The sequence below is a fragment of the Maylandia zebra genome, linkage group LG19 (genome assembly GCF_041146795.1).
Source record: "Maylandia zebra isolate NMK-2024a linkage group LG19, Mzebra_GT3a, whole genome shotgun sequence".
Lineage (NCBI taxonomy): Eukaryota > Metazoa > Chordata > Actinopteri > Cichliformes > Cichlidae > Maylandia > Maylandia zebra.
In genome coordinates, this window is record NC_135185.1 from 22,737,608 (window position 1) to 22,756,275 (window position 18,668).

Here is an 18,668-nt window from a genome sequence, read left to right on the forward strand (position 1 = left end):
GGCAGCCTGCTGCTAAACTGGCCAGATGGCTCTTCACAGTGGGACTCTAAAATGACCCAAAATGTACAACGGAAGTAACACAAGAGCTTCCTAATCAAAGAAATGTAATGTTGCTAAATGGTTGGGTCAGTCACCGGACATCAACCCAACCCAGCATGTTTCTCATTTAGTGACGACAACTGAAGGCAGACTGACCCACAAACAAGCAGCGACTTAATGAGGCTGCAGTAAAAGGCTGGCAAAGCATTTCATGGGTGGAAACCCAACCTTTGGTCATGTCAATGCATTTGAGACTTTAGGCAGTCATTGACTGCAAGAGTTTTGTGTATCAGGTATTTAAAATCGTGCCGTTTGGTATGATTTTTTTTTTTTTTGAGAGTTTGTGTAGTTACTTTTGAGCCTAACTACAGTTTTTTTTTTTCTTTCTTTTTTTTTTAAACAATTGCAATAATTTATTTCGACCGTGGTATTTTTGCTGAACTCCCTAGGATTATGCCAAAAGTCTACACTGAATTGCTTTGTTTTAGATCTATTATTGGGTGTGTGCAGAGATAAATTCACAAAAAATGTTGTCACTGTCCAAATACTACCAGACTCACTGAGGTAATCGGTGTGCTGTCTTTGTGTGTGTCCGGATGCCTAGGAGGGATACATGGAAAATTCCATTTACCATTAAATCAGCCAGCTTTTGTTTTCTTCGGACAACTGGAAAAGGAAAAAAACCAAAGCACTGAAAGCACTAACAGTGATGGAGCAGAAACAAGACTGTTGCATAATGACTTCTTTATTAGAGGCCGTTAACCGCGTGTCTCTGGGTGAGAAGTGGGCAATAACAATGCAGTGTTTTAGACCAGCAGAGGGGTCCCTCACAGGATCACGCGTTTTACTTTGAAGTAGGCTGACGATAAGCAGGGAAAAACTTCCAACCTGTTCTTGTTTTTGCCAGTATCATCTTTCTGGTTTGAAGTTACCTCTTGTGCCTGTCCTGCTGCTGCCTGTCCTGTTGCAGTGAGCCTTGGGCAATACTGCCCCCATGTGGATTTAGCGAATACATTTAATCCTCCAACAAGAAGGACCAAAGTATCAGAGAGATGGTTATGCTTTAAGATTTCTGTCAGCTTGTTTGAACTCAAACTCACATTGAAACTATTCCTCTATGACTTTTCATTTTATGGGTTTTTAAGGAGTAACTCTTAACTCCACGTTAAGATGCAGCTTTTCCCACTTTTGTGCTTCCTTCTACCTCAAATTAAAGACTCCCCACTGACAACCCCCCCCCCCCCCCCCCTTCCCAACCCTCCCCATCATCTTCCTCTCATAACTTTGATTGGGTAATTCCTCCAGGTGTAAACCCACATTTTGCCCCTCCCCTTTCTGATATCGCTCTTCTTTCTTAAAGGGACCACCCGGCTCTCAGCAGTCCCCCCATGCACAGCCCCCCCCACACAACCCCAGCAACCCCATGATGGGACCCCATGGCCAGGTAAGAAGCAAATGCTTTCTCTCAAGCACCCCTCTTTTTTTCCATTCCCTCTAAATCTCCCCTCTACCCCTCACCCACACACTACCTCTTTCTTCCCATTCACTGCTCACACACCTTCTTCTTCTTCTCCCACCCTTGAGCCCTGTGAGCTCCAGTTTTGTTCAGGGTAACTCCCCGTAGATGTCGGGCCCCCTTTTTATGAAAGCCGAGCTTCCAGAGGCAGCAACGCAAGCTCCTCTTCAAGGCCCAGAATCAGCTGTCCCCGTGTGGGATGAATAATTCACTCCTTGCCCCTCCCCTGGAGCAGCTTGTGGGGGGTTGCACACTTATCTTCTCCGTCACTCTTAGCACACACACATGCTCATACCTCTCCCCTCCCCCCTGCTTACTTGTTTTAACACCTTATAAATAAAACAGGGGACAGGCATTATAAACGTCACATATACGTACAAAACACATGGGTATGCTGATGCACGTAGAACAACCAGAGGCTTGGGTTGCTACAGCCTGCCAGTTGACAAACACATATCCAGTCTTTAAAAACTTCAATCCTCAGTCATTCAGCAGTTATCCAGAACAGTAGCTACAGATGCCACTCTGGAGGTAAAGCTAGCCTTTACCCATTAACTGCGGCAGCTCAGCTCTTCATTCTTGTGGTTTCTGGTTTCCGTCTTATGTGCGAGAGAGTGTGGACACGCTTCCGCTAAGGTTTTGAACGGTGTTGTTGGCCTGAGGTGTCTCTAACTACGCCAGGCAGACCACAGGCCGAATCAGCTTACACCACAGTGAGAGCACGCGGGCTGTGCAGGGAGCTGTGTAAGCGCTGCCGTTAAGCACACACAAATGTGCATGCTGTTAGTATAAGCGGGAGATTTGAAAAATCAGAAAATAGGCTCTTATGCCAGTGTATTTTGTTGGTTTCCAAGTTACTAAGTTGATGAATCTGCACTTTTTTTCACTGCCATCTCTCATTCTCCAACACCACTGCGTTCATCTGTGTCCTCACCATCACCCCTGTTTGAGTGCGTTTGAATCTATCAATAATAGAAACTGTGTTTTCTCTGTGTCCTCCTTTGCCCTATAATTTCCACCCTCCTTTCCCTCTGTTTTTCTTTCTTCCCCTGTTCCTTACTGCAGCCTTTCATGTCACCGCGGTATCCAGGTGGACCGCGCCCCTCACTCCGAATGCCAAATCAGGTACTGAGCAGCATTTTGAATTGTGTTTATCTATTTTTTTATTTTATTTTTTTTAAACACCACTGAGAATCTGTGATGCCAACATATGCCAGTGTGTTGATCAATTTTCTCTTTTCTCAGCCTCCTGGTGGTATCCCAGGATCTCAGCCTCTCCTGCCAAACAGTTTGGACCCAACAAGACCGCAAGGTAAGGCCGGTCGTAGTTACAGGTCAGAGCAGATGATGGGTCTGTAACTGAAGTTTTAGTTTGGATTTTCTTGAATCTACTTTAAAAGTGGTGATATTTTAAAATACCTTAAAAGATTTGGTCGGTAATCAAGAAGTTAAAAAAACAAACAAAACTCTGCATTGTCTTCATACTAGGGCTTTGGGGGATTTTGTATACATTCAGATTGTGTGACTATTTCTTCCTGAATAGATTGAATATGTGGGGGTGTGTCTGGCTCAGGAACGGGTCTGTGCTGATTTTAACTGCAGATTATAGCTTCAGAGGCCTGAGTGTTGCTACCAGAGGGCTTAGAAGGAACCATTCTAAGTGGCTATGGCATTTCTTAATTCCTGTGTTGCTTTCAGTGTGTGACTCTGGGGGTCTTTTCTTGCAGGTCATCCTAACATGGGTGGACCAATGAGAATGAACCCTCCCAGAGGAATGGCCATGGGCCCACAGGTATGACAAATCGGCTGCGCAGAGGGCACGAAACTCTGATGGGAGTTAGTTTCTACATCTAGTAATTGCAATAGTGAATGAGACAGCTGTGCACTTAGGCTTGCTTTTAATGGTTATATAACTGTATGGAAGCGCCTCTTACAGGGTGAAATGTAACTTTTCTTGAATTTGTTGCTATAATTGTCATTACTCACTTATGGTGAAGACTTTTGTCTTTTGTTATCTGCCTTTGACAGTCCAGTCATGTTTTGTGTATGATGTGTGAATATAAAACAAAACACTGAAACCTGTGCACTCAACAAAATCAAATCTTTTTAAAGTTCTTGTAACTTTGCTTCGAAGCTCTAACTGTGTGTTGGATTTTTTTTTTAAACATCTTGTCTCTTAGAATTATGGAGGTATGAGGCCTCCTCCCAACTCAATGGGTGGTCCAATGCCAGGAATGAACATGTAAGTCCCATTTGCTTCATCTTCAACATACTGCTGTTCATTCGCAAGTAGTTTTAGTAGCAAGCAGAATCCAAAAAAAGGACATCAGTTAAATGTTCTTCATTAATTCCGAGGAGCTGTTGGAAAAAGGTGTCCAGAGTTTATCCTTGGATCTAGTAAACTTATATAACTCTCATATTTCCTTTATATTCCCAGTTCCCTTTATTGTTGGTTTGCTTTCTAAACTTTTCTTTTTTTTCCCCCTCAGGGGTCCCGGAGGAAGAGGGCCTTGGCCAGGTCCTAATGCTAACTCTGTGAGTTTGAAGCCCTCTGCACATACACAATAGGTGGCAGGCAGACTTATAGCAACAAGAATAACAATAACTTGGCAATATTGAAACTCAATGCATTGTATAATAACTTGATAATGAACTCGTCTAGTTTTCCTAAACAGATTTTAATTGTTTAACATGTTTAAACAATGTTGGAGATCATTTTGAACACGGCTAATGTGGTGCATCAGTCAGTGCCGGCAAGTTTGTCCCCTAAAACCAGGTTCATCAAGTACATTTGGAGATGACTAAAGTTTAAGCAACACCAATTAAACCTCTGAGAAGAATGTGCTTTCTCATTGTTGTTCTGTGATGCTAAACCAAAGTCATGCATCTCCTTTGTTAAATACCCAAAGATAATAAACGGGTAGCTCTTGCACAAAAATCGAGGAAATTTCTGACAAAGCATTTTCACCAGCTGAAGAAAATCTCCCTGACAGACTTGCCGTTTACTGCAGGATTGTTGTATTAGTTTTAATTTTCTTGTCTAGATGAACATCTCTATCTTTCAACCTTCAGATCTGACTCTTTATTTCTTCCTCCCCCTTGCAGATAGCCTACTCCTCCTCATCTCCAGGAAACTATGTGGTGAGTTCTTATATAAAAGCATGTCTGCTGACTAGGATGCAGTGTAGGCTTTTTTTTTTTTTTTTGTATTAAAGAATGCTTCATTTATGCTCCAATGAGTATAATTTCACAGTTGTCTTTTTTCCTTCCTCAGGGTCCTCCAGGCGGAGGAGGTCCACCTGGAACTCCCATCATGCCAAGCCCAGGTGGTGCGTCACCTAACTATGTCCCCAGCACTAACACTTGTGCATTAGAAATAGAAGTGTCTCCCATTTTCCCCTTCATCTAAAAAAAAAAAAAAAAGCATGAGTGTGTCCACTCACAGAGTGCTGTCAGTCTGAGTGCTCTCATTATTTCATGTCCGCTTTCCTGTTTTCATATTTGATTCAGAGATTTTATATCAACCTCCTGATATCCCAAAACTGAACATTTTGTTCTCTTTTTTTCTTAGATTCAACTAATTCCAGTGAAAACATCTATACGATGATGAATCCCATTGGACCTGGAGGCAACAGACCCAATGTGAGTCTCCTATAACTTTTCTTTTTTAACAGTAATACTATACTGTTCTCTTAGAAGTTTAACTTTGCAGCCTTGCTTAATTTTTCAGATATTGCACATTGATTCTTGGCTAAAATAATGGATGCTATTGTAATGATTAAAATTACAGCCTTAACCTCAAAATATAATCCAGTTCTAATAGGGCTTATAACCACATCACTGGGCACCAGTACAATCCAGCTTTAGAAAAACCAAATGCTGCCACAGTGAGCTCAATAAGAATTGACTGGGAATGAAGTGGGGAGAATAAATTAAACAATCTCAACTTCACCTCGGGCTGAAAACATCACAATTATATCAGAGAGGTCACGGATGGAGAATCGTGTTAGTGGTTACTCATTAGATTTGTTCCACACCTTTTCACCAGTTCCCTATGGGACCTGGGCCTGATGGGCCAATGGGAGCTATGGGAGCCATGGAGCCACACCACATGAATGGATCACTAGGTGGGTTTGAACACTGATGGTTTGGTATGTATACAAACAGAAACTGCTTACAAAAACAATTGACCTGTTTATCTCCTTTTACTTCCTCAGGGTCTGGGGATATGGATGGGTTGCCAAAGGTATGTCGACATGAGATTTTCTATAAACGCTTCTTATTTGGGTATTTTTGTGAACTAAAGCACTTTTTTAGAATCTCTGCCTTCTGCACTTCAACTGTGTTGCCAATAAGAAACAATTTTTCAGTTTAACATTGATTTTTACCCCCCGTTTCTGCCTCTAGAGTTCTCCCAATAACATGGGGGGCATGAACAACCCTCCAGGGACGCCGAGAGATGACGGCGAAATGGGCGGCAACTTTTTGAACCCATTCCAAAGCGAAAGTGTGAGTAGAGCGAATGAATGACATCTCATGACCCCTTAACAGTTCTCCTTGACATCTTGACATGAACCAGTGGAAGAATGCAAGCAGAGGGTGCACCTGGTTTTTTAGAATTAATCTCAGACTGTTGAAAATGTTTTGGTAATATTTATGAAATTTGGTCCCACTTCAGTTTATTAATTCACTTTAGCTGATAGGGGTGCAACGATACACAAAATTCACGGTTCGGTTCGGTTCGATACTTTGGTGTCACGGTTCGATATTTTTTCGATACAAAAAAAATGTTCATGCCTTTTTAATTTGTCATTTATTAAAATTATAAATATATATTTTAACTCAAAAGTACAGTTTTTAAATTTAACCCTAACCCTTGTGCGTGTTTTTTATTTTGACAGCGAATGCTCACCTGCGGACCACTTATGTGCAGCCCTGGTTATTTAGCTCGTCATATTGCAGCCACAGAAATTCTTTTGTCCATGAAACCATAAAGCTGCACTTTCTTTTTGCCTTATAGTCTGATTTGTCATAACTTCTCCGTTTTGTGGTAAGCTTTTCTTTGGCTGTCACTTCTTCACCCTGACCTGTCTTATTTGGCTCAGCAGAACTGAAATATATATCTGTCTGTGAAGGTTCTCAGTCATCCAGGTCATCGTAGTCAAATATAAATCCTGCTGCTTTTACACACGCACTCACATAAGCTCAGCGATTCTCTGCGCGATCAACCTCTCACATGTTTAAGCTGCGGGAGATTTCACTTGTCATGTTTGCATAGTAAGCTAACAATTAATAAGACGATGTCAGAGGAATTGGTGCACAAATTATCATCACTCACAGATCAGTGCTGTCGCTCTCTATACACAGTTCGGGCGATTGCAAAGTGAAAGCAAAGAACAAGCGCAAATTCAAACGCGATTTCAATATGTCACATATTGACAGTGGCTCACCGATGCCAATGACATAATTACCCAGCTACATTTCTGAAAGAATGCAAAAGCATTGACATATATTTTTCCTTCCTACAAAAGCCCGACGGGCAGGGCAGAGATAGATTTTGGTACCCCGACTGAAAAAATCGCTAGCTCCGGGACGTCGGGCTAGCGATATTGCGAGCCCTGTATCTGATTGAGGAATCACTCATCTTTGGAAAAGAGAGTTTATTACAGAGAAATGTCTCTTTCCAAAATAAAAGCTATACTATCCGCTTCTTCTGGGCTATATTCTCAGCAGCATATTAAACAGCTGTCTAAATGACTCGGCTAAAGTTAGTAGCATGCTTGTTGTTTTTGTCTTTGCACTAGGATGATGTCAGCGTAAATGTGCAGTCATATTCGTTGTGTTCCCACTAGTGCTTTCAGGTTAATCTCGTTGAAATGACCTTAACGCCACAACACGGCAAATCTCCGTTAACGAGCTACCGCCGATCGCCCCGTGCATGGGGCTAGACGGCCAACACGTTAACGAGCTAACTGCGCTAACACACTAGTTCCCACCCATGTAATTGAGCATTGCATGGCACATCCAACATACTGTTTTACTTTAGTCCATGACTCGCTTACCTTCAGGGTCATACGTCACATGAAAACCAAAATAATTCCAAACGCCAGATCTGAATGAGGGTGGGGGAGGTGCCCTGCGCTCTTCCTTCTGACGATGCTGTCTGTGTTGAGCGCTCAGTGGATCTGCGCTCGACAGTGCAGCCTAGGCGGAGTAGTCGAACGCAGATTCACTGAGTGCTCAACACAGACAGCATTGTCAGAAGGAAAGTTGATAAAATAAATTACAAATGTTGTATTGTTCGATACATATGCGTACCGAACCGAAAGCACTGTATCGAACGGTTCAATATCGATACGAATATCGTTGCACCCCTAATATATATATATTTTAGTGTATTAATAACTTGTGTTCTGCTTGCATTGTAGCCGCTTACTAATCACATACAGTTCCCTCTGTATCAGTGATGTGATTGCAGTTGATTGACATAAATGTTTGCTGCGCTTGAGTATATGATAAATACCTGCATTTTATTTCATTTTAAAAATGTACTATATGACTAGAAGTGGCAGTATCTGTAAGCCTTGTGTTGCATAAACAACTGTAATGCTCTCTTACCTTTGGCCTGAAGAGCCACCGGGTGCACAGACTAGAACTCGAGCCAAGCCTTAATCACTCGATTCAGCTAATCAGTAGCGGGGCTGGGTATCATCTGAGTTAAACAGCTGCTGGATAAATGATCATTAAAACTCCTAAATATCTGTTTGAAAGCTAGGATTCATTTCAGTCCATACAAATCATATATGTACTATTCCCAGCCCTTATTAGACATACAGCAGAAAGTTCTGATTGCCTGAGTTAAAGCTTGGCTTCAACCATAGTCTGAGCTTCCTCTAGCTTTGCAGGGTGGGGTTTGAGCGCCCTCTGGTGTTTAAATGTTGTCAGTGACATATCCACTCATCTGTGCCCTCCTCCCCCTTCCCTCTCTCTCTTTTCAGTATTCACCCAACATGACGATGAGTGTGTGATTTTATTTTCCTTTTTTTTGTATTTTCATTTATTTCTTTCCCCCTCTTTATTTTTTGTAACCTACACCTGATTTTTTTTTTTTTCTTCTTCAACTGAATCCTTACTTCACCTTGGACTGGATCACTTCCCTTCCTCCGCCCACACACACCCTCTGTCCCCTCCTCAAACGGGGACCCACTACTACCCAACCCACCACCCCGTTTTTGTTTTTTTAATTTTCCCCTCTTCTCACTCGGGAACTCTACGGCCACAGCCTTCTGGGACAGCCCTTGAGCATGCTGGGACTCTAATTAAGACGGGCCCTCCCGGCGCATGTAAGCTGGCTGCGGGCGTGAATAGGAAGCAGTCACAGAGCAACAGGAAGAGCCTCCTCTCTGACTCCGGCCCCAGCCTCCCTGGCTTCCTGTCAGGGTCTAGACAATGAGCGAGGGAAGGAGGACAAATGGAGAGAAAGGGGGAGAAAGGAGACTTGAAACACAGCCCTCCCCCTAATGACACAGTGTCAGGTCTCTCAGCAGCTGCCTGGAAGCGTCTCAACCACGACTTTGGATTTTTTTGTTTTGTTTTTTTAATCATCGTCTTTTGATTTGTTGCTGTTCCTGATGGGGTTATCGGTGGGTCGGGAAGAACCGACCTTCGTGCCCCCCACATTGTTCTCCTTGTGTGTACATTTGTAACAGAGGTGTTGTGATGATCAGTGAACAGGATTTTCCTTTTTTGTGTATGTATTGTATCATTGCTATTTTTATTATTGTTATTAATGATTATTGGTATGATCATTTTAAGATTAGGTTCTAATTTTCTGTTGTTTGTAAGGGCACATTTATTATGATGAAGACAGTATACGTGCACACAAATCGGTAATTATTTGCTGTGTAACATGAGGCTCCGTGTGAGCACACTGCCCCCTGCAGGTAAGATTTTATTCCTCACGGTACTAATTGGTTCTTTGTTTTTGTTTTGTTTTTTGGAAGGTTGGCAACTTCCTTTTATAAGATCTAAAATTTTAACTTGTTGCTCAGTAACTCACACCCGAAGAAGAGTCTCCTAGGTTCCCTGCAGTAAAATGCACAGCTCTATTTATTTATGTACTTTTAATTTGTCTTATGAATCATTGTTCCTTTTTTTTAAGTGTTATCCCTGTTTTTTTTAATTATTATTATTTCTTTCTCAACTGCAGAACTAGTAGCAACTGTGTAAATATGCAGATCCACTCAGCAGCATCTTCTTATCTCCATCATTAGACCCCCCCTCCATCCATCCTGAAAGGTGCTGACGTTATCACGAGTCCAGTTTGACCACACTCACACCGCTCCCACTAATGCTTCCCACTGTTCACTCTGTCATGTACATACGTAACATGTTAGTCTGTCTGCTGACCTGTAGTGAACACTTGGATCGTTTTCATTTGCCGATGAGGTCCCCCACACACTGTGATGTCCGTCTGCACTTTGCGGGCGCTTGCTTTCACACACCGCTCATTTTAGCTTGCAGGTGTTTTCGTTCGAATATGTGCTGTCCTTCCTCTTTTTTTACGGTTGCTTGTGGTGAAATGGCTTCTGGCCATCTGCTGATCGGATCAACGGTGTTTTTTCTTTATTTTGGAGAATGGCAGGTTAGGAAGCAGCAATGGCATTGTTCTGTTGACTGTAGCGAGTGGCCTCCCTTCCATTTGCTTCCCTATTCTCACCTCTCTAATAGGCCAGCATTGACACACAAGACACTCAGTCACACACCACCCCTCTGATATTTTTTTTTTTTTTTTTTTTTTTTTTTTGGTACAACTCCATGTTTTAATTTTAATTTTTTTTGTAAATACTGTAAAATGCATTTTGATATCATTGACATGTTTTGATATTTCAAATCACGACTTTAACAGTTGATCAGAAACGAGCTGATTTGGGCAACTGTGTATTTGTTCAGAGAAGGCCTGTCTTTTACTCAGAAATAATATGAATGACGAGAGAAACGGAAACTGGAGCTGCTAAAGACTATTATGCTATTTCACCTCATCACAGACAAACGTGGGGCTTTTACTGTGCATCGACGCTGTTGTGTCAAGCGGTCCAGCGGGACAAGGGAGGAAAAACCTTTTGTAGTCGAGCTAATTCACTGTCACACACATGTACCTGAAAAACTCAGCTTCAGATGAGATATAAGTCTTCTTCCTCTGCCTCTTTTATTGGAAATTTATTGGGGGCGAACAACCTACCTCTGTTTTTGCAAATTCATGGTCAAAAACAGAGGTAGGTTGTTTCCCCCCCCCCAATAAATTGGGACATTTTTATAATTAAACTTGTGGTCTCTTGACACAACTGAATCGCAAAGGAGGGGTACAAAGGACACTGGCTCTCAATCCAAAGCACCAGGGACCAGAGTTCGTGCTTTACTATGAAGGAATTTTTTTAATCTATTTAAAAATGAGGCAAGAGAAATGTTTGAGAAAAGTAAAAATGGGGAAAAACAATAACACGTGGGACAGATTTGTTGCTAAGAAGCGGTGCAGGAAGAGGCGTTTTCCTCCCCTGTACTTTGAAATGCTGTTGTATAAAATGCAGTCCGACTTCTTTCTGTCCTGTAAGTAAAGCCGTCACAACGTTGATCATTTCTGTATTTCTATTGTGCTGATGTATAATACTGTAACATTCAGGGGTGGGGAGGGTTAAGAGAGGACTTTTGGGGGAGGGGGTGGGGAGTAAAGATTTTTTTGTTTGTTTGTTTGTTTTTTGTTTTTTCCTGTTCAGTTCCTCATTTTTCCTCTTGATGACAAAGCAGTATTGAATATGAGGCAGTCTGTCCTTGGGGAGTTGCTTTGTATCTCATGTTAGGGTAGTTTCAGATCCTAAATGTCTTGTGTAGTAAAATAAGAGGTTCCTTCGTATGTTTCTTTATATTGTAAAGTTTCTTTAGACGAAAAAAAATATTACTTATTGGAAAAAAGGTGGGAATCTGCATTGATAATGTATTTTTTTTTTTTTGTTTGTTTTGTTTAATTTTCATCAAGTTGTCAGTCGTTTTTTGCCTGTGTCCCCCTTGTTGTAGATACATATTAAAAATAAATAAAATGACTTCACTCCTTTTGCCATGAATATAAATTTTTGCCTCCAACATAAATGCAAAAGTTGATTAACAGGAGTCAGTTTTCAAAAGGTTTGTGAGTTTTTTCTTTCTAAATATTTGTTTCATACAATTTATATCTCCATTGTGTTCAATACAGAATCAACAAGAGAGCTGCAGCCAGGGATTAATTTATAATTCATTATTTACAGTTTTGCAGAAATTAAAAGCAGAAACCTTAAGTAACTTAATTCTAAGAATAATCCACTTTCCCATTGTTAGTGTGTTTGAGTTATTTGTTGACTGACTATTCTTATATCTTTTTCATTGCATTTCTTTATGTTCTGCTGGTTCACGTTGTACTTCTCTGACAAAACACTAGTGTTTGAACCCAGATATTTGTGAATGGTTTCCACAGCAAGCTTTGAGTTGATTGCTTGCTCATGTTGAATGAGAATTTAAGCAGGTATCCTCTAAAGTTAAATTAGTTAATAAACCGTACTCCATCTCAGAATCACAAGTCTGAGTATACAGTAAGGGTCTAACAAAAGTGTTTCATTAATTGTTTAGGGATTTTTCAGAGGCTGTGTCTGTATCTAACTGAAAGTTTTGAGGGGAGGTGGAGCCTGTCCCAGCTGTCATACACCCTGGACAGTTTGTTAAAGGCTTAACACAGAGACCAAACCACTATTCATGCTAACATTCACACCTACAACATACATTTAGAGTCACCACTAGACAACATGCATATCTGGATTGTGGGGTGGAAGCTGGAGTATCTGAAGAAAATTAAAGCACTTAAAACATGTCTTATTGGGTTACGATCAGGTAACTGAGTTGGCGATTGAAGAATATCCCATTTACTTTCATTATCCAAGTGTTGTAGCCCTGCACACTTCAGAATTTATCCTGTGACTTCTATCAAAAGTCACACCATCAATAAAAACTCCTTGTTCCACTGGCAGACATATGTGTCTATACCATTGCCTTGACCATGTTTGATGGATGATGTGCGGTGCTTAAGATAGATCGTAAGTATTTCCTTTTCTTATCATCATGCAGTATGCTTCAAATCCTCTGTTCTGTTTATTTATTTATTTATTTATTTAGGACAGTGCATGTTAATGAACATAAATGTAAAAAAAAAAATTACATGAATGTAAACATACCAGATTATAGCCAAGGGCTAATTTCCATCTGTTGTCCTTAAGCATAAAAATAGACATAATAATTCATAAAAATTCATCATTCATTCATAATAAAAACTCCATCACCACACTTACACATACACACCATTCTGTTCCCAAATAAAACATTAAAACTATACAACTTATACATGATCACACACTTGATTTGTCCATAACCAGTTTTTAACCTTTGCCTTAAACAAATTGAATGTCGAGCATTCTCTAATGGGTTGAGGAAGACTGTTCCACAGATGGCCACCCTGGACAGAAAGGACGTTCTGCCCAAATGCTGTCCGTCTGTGGGGTATAAACAAGTCTCCTCGGATTGTAGCTCAAGTGGTCCTGTCTGAGCTTTCTTTATGCCTAATGAACTGCTTTAGTGGTGGTGGAGCAAGGGAGTGTAAGACTTTATATATTAAACTCACTCTTTTAAGTTTCACTAAGTTATTGAAGTTCAGTAATTTATGTTTTTTTAACACATGACAGTGGTGGTGGGAAGTCGGTTTTTTGTCAAGTAGTTTTAAACTTCTTTTATAAATGTTTTCAATAGTTTTAAGTGTTGTTGGACAAGCAAGTGACCAGGACGTCAAACAATAGTCCATATGAGAGATGATCATTGAGTAAAAATAAGTTTTTGCAACATTCATATTTAAATTATTACGTATATGATTAAAATTTCGATTATTAAATTTAAGTACCTGGGACACTTTATTTATGTGACTCTTGAAGGATAATGTTGGGTCTAGAATGACCCCAAGATATTTAAATTCTGGAGCTAATTCAAGCTCTACTCCATCCAGGAATATGTTTGACTGCTTCAAGTTTAAGGGGCGTTTTGAAAAATACATACCGACAGTTTTTGAGGTGTTCAACATTAGGCATGAGTCCTCCAGCCAGCTATGTATTAATGCTAAAGCAGCTGTAAGATCTTTTTCCACCTGCTGGACACTATTTGCTTGCGTATATATAACTGCATCATCTGCATACATTTGAGTAAATATATTTGGACAGACTTCAGGTAAGTTATTGATAAAAAGAGAGAACAATAAGGGCCCAAGAACAGATCCTTGAGGAACCCCTGTATCACAGTCTAAATATGGAGATTTAACCCCATCCAACACCACACACTGTTTCCTGTGTGAGAGATATGAGGCAAACCACTGAAGAGCCTGACTGGAGATATTAAACCGAGTCAATCTGGATAACAATATCTGATGGTTTACAGAGTCGAAAGCCTTCCTCAGATCTAAAAATACAGCTCCAACACAGGGACTCTTGTCCAGCAAGCTCTTCAAGTTCTCCACTAACATACACAGGGCAGTATCTGTGGAGTGGTGTGCCCGAAAGCCAAACTGCAATGGATGTAATGAGGGTTGGGTGTTTTCTAGGTGAGCAGTGAGGAGTTTAACCACCCACTTCTCAGCTATTTTAGATACGACCGGGAGTATGCTTATGGGGCGATAATTAGCCATGTCAGTCTTCACACCTGCTTTGAAAATTGGTGTAACTGCAGCAATTTTCCAATCTGTTGGGACAATGGAGTGTTTGAAAGACATATTCAAAACATGAGTTGTTGGACGTACAAGAAAATCCATATGTTCCTTTAGGAAGTTTGTGTTAATACCATATACATCAAGTGCTTTTGATTGTTTTAAACCTGTAATTAGTTTAGCAACTTCAGTGTCTGAAATATGAGTGATGGTGAACAAATTTTGACCAACATCATTCACATTATCAGAGCATATGACTGAGTCAAAGCTCTGACTGATCTCCTTAACAGATGAAATAAAGAAAGTGTTTAAGTTACTGGCAATAGATAGAGGCTCTCTAACAATAGAATTATTTACATAAAGTTCAATTGTGTTTTTACTTTTGTTTGAATGACGGCCAAGTAATTTATTTAAGTGTTGCCAGATAATTTTACCATTACCTTTGGCTCTTTCAATTATATTTATAGCATTTTTTGCTTTGGCCTGTCTCAAACTTCTTGTTTGAGACAGTTCCTTCTCCAAACTTTTCTCTTCCCATGATTATACAGTAGAGGCTAAAACTAGTCCAAGTACTGGTGAACCTAACTTGTAAAAATGACGCTGGGACCATTATCCTTCAAATATAATATGGTCTCACATGTCTAAATAGTTCATCCGTGTTCCTCCTTTTAGCTGTTCAAGCTGCACCGAGTGACGACGCAGTGACCTCCTGTTTCTCTCGTTGTAGCAGGAGGCAGAAGGAGGAACCAGTGAGGTGACGGAGGAAGCTGAGGGCAGTGGAGGGAGTAGAGCTGGCCTCACTGATGCTCTAGAGGGAGGAGAGGAGCTGGGTGGGTGAGGCAGAAACACCATGGTTCTGCTTTTGGCTGGTGAAACCTGGGTTGGAACCTGGAGGTGAGATGTGGATTGGCTTCCCAAAGGAGGGAGGTCAAGTAGAGGAGGGTCGACTGTGACAGAGGGGAGGGTATTCCTGCGGAGCTGGGAGTGAGGGGGCAGGCCGGTGGGGAGCTTTTTGTCTGAGAGTGACCCTGCAGGAGTGACACATCGTTTGAGGACCACGCTGCCGGGCGTTGCATGAGTCGAGCTCATCTCAGTGAGCGGGACGACAAAATGAGAAGTCTTCAAAGAGAAATCCTCATGGCTGCGGCTGTAATCCTCTCCTCCATATCCGTTATCTCTCCTTTGAACCTTGCCTCTTCTCCTCTCTTCCACTCTGGACTGATCAAAATGGGACTCCTTTTCTTCTTCCTCCTTTTCCTCACCCTTACTCCTTCCTCTCTCCCCTCTCAAATCCTCTCTGTCTCTCTCCTCCTGTGGGCTCCTCTCCCTCCTGCCCTCCTCATAAGCTCTGTTCAGACAGGCCAGGTTGTGAATCGCTAGCCAGGGTTCAGATGATATTCTCTGTCTGAGAGGGGGAGAGCTGCACCGGCTCAGTGGTTCACAGGAGGGACGTCTGCTGCTAATGCTGCTGCTACTTCCTCGTTGGCCTGGAGGAAGAAAAGAAGTCAGTTTTAGGGGTTAAAATCATAGATGTAGAAGCTGTTGAGAAGAGGCATCCTTTCTCTGTTGCTGTAATGTTTCTTCATATTTGTCATAAAGCTGGCTCCCTGTTGGATACATACAAGGCTTTTAATCTACCAATATAGTGTCTTAAAAAAGGTGAACATCTATGATAAAAGTCACTGATAATGTCTTGTTTAGAAGATATAAGCTGCAGCAGTCGTCACATTGTGATATCTCTGTCCCTGTGATTTACATCTGCCCACTTTGAACACCTCTCACAGTGCCACGCAGGAAGCCATGGCAATCCATCCTATTTCAGTCCAGAATAAAGCGAGGCAAAGCTACACATTCATATAAATATGTTGTGCATAGCGTGTGCTATAAATTCTAAAAATATTCAGCCAGGTTTTCCCCAGTTCATCACTTACCCTCACATGACACATCTTTCCCATAACAACCATCTGTCTTTATTCACTCTGCTTCTATGGTACAAATCGAGTTCATAGACGGGACCTGTAGCTTCCTTCATTACAAGCTTCACTCACCCTGGCAACACATGTTCATTTTCTCTCCTCGGGAATGAGCGTGCAGCTAATGATTTCAACCACAAGGCATTTATTCTCATCTGTCTAGACTTGTTTTTGTTCAGTGCTGATCTGCTATTATCCAGGAGAGGCAAGTGTCTGCATATAGAGATTGCAGTATTGATCTGTTTTAAGGCGGTATAGCCAGACAACTCTGATAATATTATTCAGAGCCGGTTAGGGAATCCGTTATGCTGTGGGGGGAGTGTTTTGTTGACATGGATCGGGTCCGCTAATCCTTTAAAGAGAAGCGTCTCTGAAAATCAGAACTCGTCCTGTGATGAAATGTTTCTGTTCAGATGGAAAATGCCGTGAGGGCTGCAGTAGCAGTTCTGACTGGTTTGGTGTGGTCAGAAGTGCAGCTTTGTTGGAACTTTAACTAAAACCAACAGTCGTGTCAGTGTCTTTAAATACAGTTGTGGTCAGAAGTTTACATGGAGTCATCACGGGCATGGCTGTCAAGATCATTTTCGGCTTTTAATGATTTCCTTTGAATTCTGCTTTTTCCAGGGTGGAATGATTATACAGCAGACATCTTTATTGACTTTAAAAAACAAGAATTGGATGCACAAGTTTTTTTCAAGTATACAAGGAACTCACTGAAGATCTAAGAAATAGAACTGAAGATTCAAACAAACTGGTAATGTCTCTCTGAGCCATTTCTAAACAACTGCATATTCCAATATCATCAGTTCAAACGGTTGTATGTAAGTACAAGTTATTCAGATATGTCTTAATAACTTGGGGATTAGAGAAATTCCAAAATAAATTCAAATGTATGCACCCAGTTCTTTTTATTTAAGACATTGAAGGTGTACAGCCATTTCAGTGTACAGCCTGCTGGTGTGGGATACACCATAATTCAATTAAACCAAGGCATTTTCCTGTAAACAAAGCTCATTACTCACTTGTTGCTCTGAAGTTGAAGATGTTTTCGCCCTCGGGTGAGTTTGGCGAGCCTGTCTTCAGGACTATGTCAGATGGGGACATGCAGGACACTGGTGAGGTGTTTGGGGATGGGAGAACATTCAGATAGCGTCTGGTCACAGGGCCTCCATGCACACCCACCTCCGTGGCAATGATGATGATGTCACGACCTCTGACCTGACATGCATCCATCAATACCTGAAGTACAAGAATGCTGGTAAAGTAACTTTACAGGTCTTGTGGAGGTGTTGAAATCTCCTTCTTTTGGAGTTCTATTACATCCTGGTAGTTTTAATGATAATCATTTAAAATGAACTAAATTATATCAATTAATTGAAATGAACTCCATCTTAGGATGGTATAGGGTTAAAACCCTAACTTATAAACAATGCAAAACCTCATAATATCCTCTTCCATCCTTTAAATGTATTGATTCACACTTCATTTCATTTTTTCTTTGCTCCTTACTAACCTTCAGAGTAGGCTGATGCTGCGCGTTGATGGCGTAGACCAAAGCTGAGGCTCCAGAGTAATCCTCCATGCTTGGGTCGGCTCCTGCAGCAAGGAGTGTGGCTGCGACCTGAGCTCCCGCACGCTCCATACAGGCGTACATCAGCGCAGTACGCCCCGCCCGGTCTTGTGCATTAGGATCTGCCTGATCAGTGCAAAAGATCCAATTGAGTGATTAATTCAGTGATAAATGGTTATCCCAGAAGGGACATGGTCCGGTGTTAGGAGTCACTCGGAAAGCTCAAGTGTATATTTTATAGAAACCAAATTTAGCAGAACTCTGTGCAATTTGGCTAATGCTCTCTTAATTAGAACTGATCTGGCACTGTTGCTTTTGTGTTGTGGCTCTCAACTGTGACTCACAGTGTGTTATATTCTGTTCTCCGGTGCCAGCATGTTCAGGAACACCCTTTTAGTTGGATGGGGTACACAAGCAGAGCTGGATAGATCACAAGCCTGTTTACTATGCATTAAAAGTTCTCCTCTCTTAGAGCAAGTACAGTTTTTTATGCATTAAAAATACACCTAAGTCAATAAACTGCTGAACTTGTATGCACATGTTTACATTCAAGTGTCTGTATTTAATGGTGACTATTTGTCACTGAGGACTGACCTTGTTCTGGAGGAGGTATGTGAGGAGCTTAATTGTCTCAGACCCAGCAGGCTCCCCTCTCAGGGCCTTGCAGGCAGCCAGCAGAGCTGTCTCTCCTTTAGGGTTGCGCCCATTTACCTCTGCTCCACCGTCTACCAGCAGACGGACCAGACGGAGCTTCCCAGAGGATGCTGCACTGATGAGCGGGCTACAGTCTGACAGAGGGTCCAACAT

The 18,668-nt window shown here is 41.5% G+C and overlaps 2 protein-coding genes across 6 annotated transcripts in view; one reads left to right on the plus strand and one right to left on the minus strand.

Annotated features, from left to right (window-relative positions):
- The window catches only part of zgc:110158 (single-stranded DNA-binding protein 3), a 39,785-nt gene extending 28,118 nt beyond the window's left edge, over positions 1-11,667 (plus strand). The window contains exons 6-18 of one of the 5 annotated variants that reach the window (XM_076877365.1): positions 1,400-1,483; positions 2,621-2,680; positions 2,801-2,867; positions 3,283-3,347; positions 3,736-3,797; positions 4,045-4,090; positions 4,661-4,696; positions 4,830-4,881; positions 5,127-5,197; positions 5,604-5,682; positions 5,773-5,801; positions 5,963-6,064; positions 8,838-11,667. In XM_076877365.1, coding sequence (XP_076733480.1) covers positions 1,400-1,483; positions 2,621-2,680; positions 2,801-2,867; positions 3,283-3,347; positions 3,736-3,797; positions 4,045-4,090; positions 4,661-4,696; positions 4,830-4,881; positions 5,127-5,197; positions 5,604-5,682; positions 5,773-5,801; positions 5,963-6,064; positions 8,838-9,008 — 924 coding nt within the window. In that variant the 3' untranslated portion in view covers positions 9,009-11,667. Of the gene's footprint in view, positions 1-1,399; positions 1,484-2,620; positions 2,681-2,800; positions 2,868-3,282; positions 3,348-3,735; positions 3,798-4,044; positions 4,091-4,660; positions 4,697-4,829; positions 4,885-5,126; positions 5,198-5,603; positions 5,683-5,772; positions 5,802-5,962; positions 6,065-8,553 lie in introns of all 5 variants that reach the window. The other 4 variants (XM_076877364.1, XM_024806280.2, XM_076877366.1 and 1 more) reach the window with 4 other exon arrangements.
- Positions 11,668-17,470: 5,803 nt separating this feature from the next.
- LOC106676857 (ankyrin repeat domain-containing protein 34B) lies at positions 17,471-18,668 on the minus strand (the record flags this gene model as incomplete). The annotated part of the gene is made up of 3 exons (XM_014414302.3): positions 18,456-18,668; positions 17,805-17,987; positions 17,471-17,530 (listed from the first exon to the last, which is right to left on the minus strand). Coding segments are annotated over exons 1-3 (456 nt in total), but the record flags the coding sequence as incomplete, so codon positions are not given.